Genomic DNA, 344 nt, shown 5'->3' with positions numbered 1-344 from the left:
GTGTGGGGCTGAGTGCTGTCACCTCGGGGAGCTGGGGCTGTCGTGGGGCTGAGGAGCAGAGTGTCTCCTGTCAGTCCATCGCTGGGAGCAGCTCCTCCTCTACCAGGGCCAAGACAGGAGGTTCCAACAGTGAGAGACATCCCATGGGTTGGACCCTGCCCCAGGCTGTGTTTTTTGGGCTGGTGGTGCCCTCCCAGCTCTGTGCTGTGGCTCCACGCAGAGAAACCTCAGCCTCAGCCCCATGTCCTCTCCTGCAGGTCTTCACCCGCTATGGGAAGTGCTACACCTTCAACGCGGGGCAGGACGGGAAGCCTCGGCTCATCACCATGAAGGGAGGCACTGGC

General features: G+C 62.5%; 1 protein-coding gene across 1 annotated transcript in view; it reads left to right on the top strand.

Annotated features, from left to right (window-relative positions):
- ASIC1 (acid-sensing (proton-gated) ion channel 1) overlaps positions 1-344 on the top strand; it is a gene marked incomplete at its 3' end in the record, with an annotated part of 2,982 nt that overhangs the window by 1,050 nt on the left and 1,588 nt on the right. Inside the window, exon 2 of the mRNA XM_009069206.1 lies at positions 258-342. Coding sequence (XP_009067454.1) covers positions 258-342 — 85 coding nt within the window. The remainder of the gene's footprint in view (positions 1-257; positions 343-344) is intronic.

This window comes from Acanthisitta chloris, unplaced genomic scaffold (genome assembly GCF_000695815.1).
Source record: "Acanthisitta chloris isolate BGI_N310 unplaced genomic scaffold, ASM69581v1 scaffold16942, whole genome shotgun sequence".
Classification (NCBI taxonomy): domain Eukaryota; kingdom Metazoa; phylum Chordata; class Aves; order Passeriformes; family Acanthisittidae; genus Acanthisitta; species Acanthisitta chloris.
This window is presented reverse-complemented; position numbering and strand designations above follow the sequence as displayed.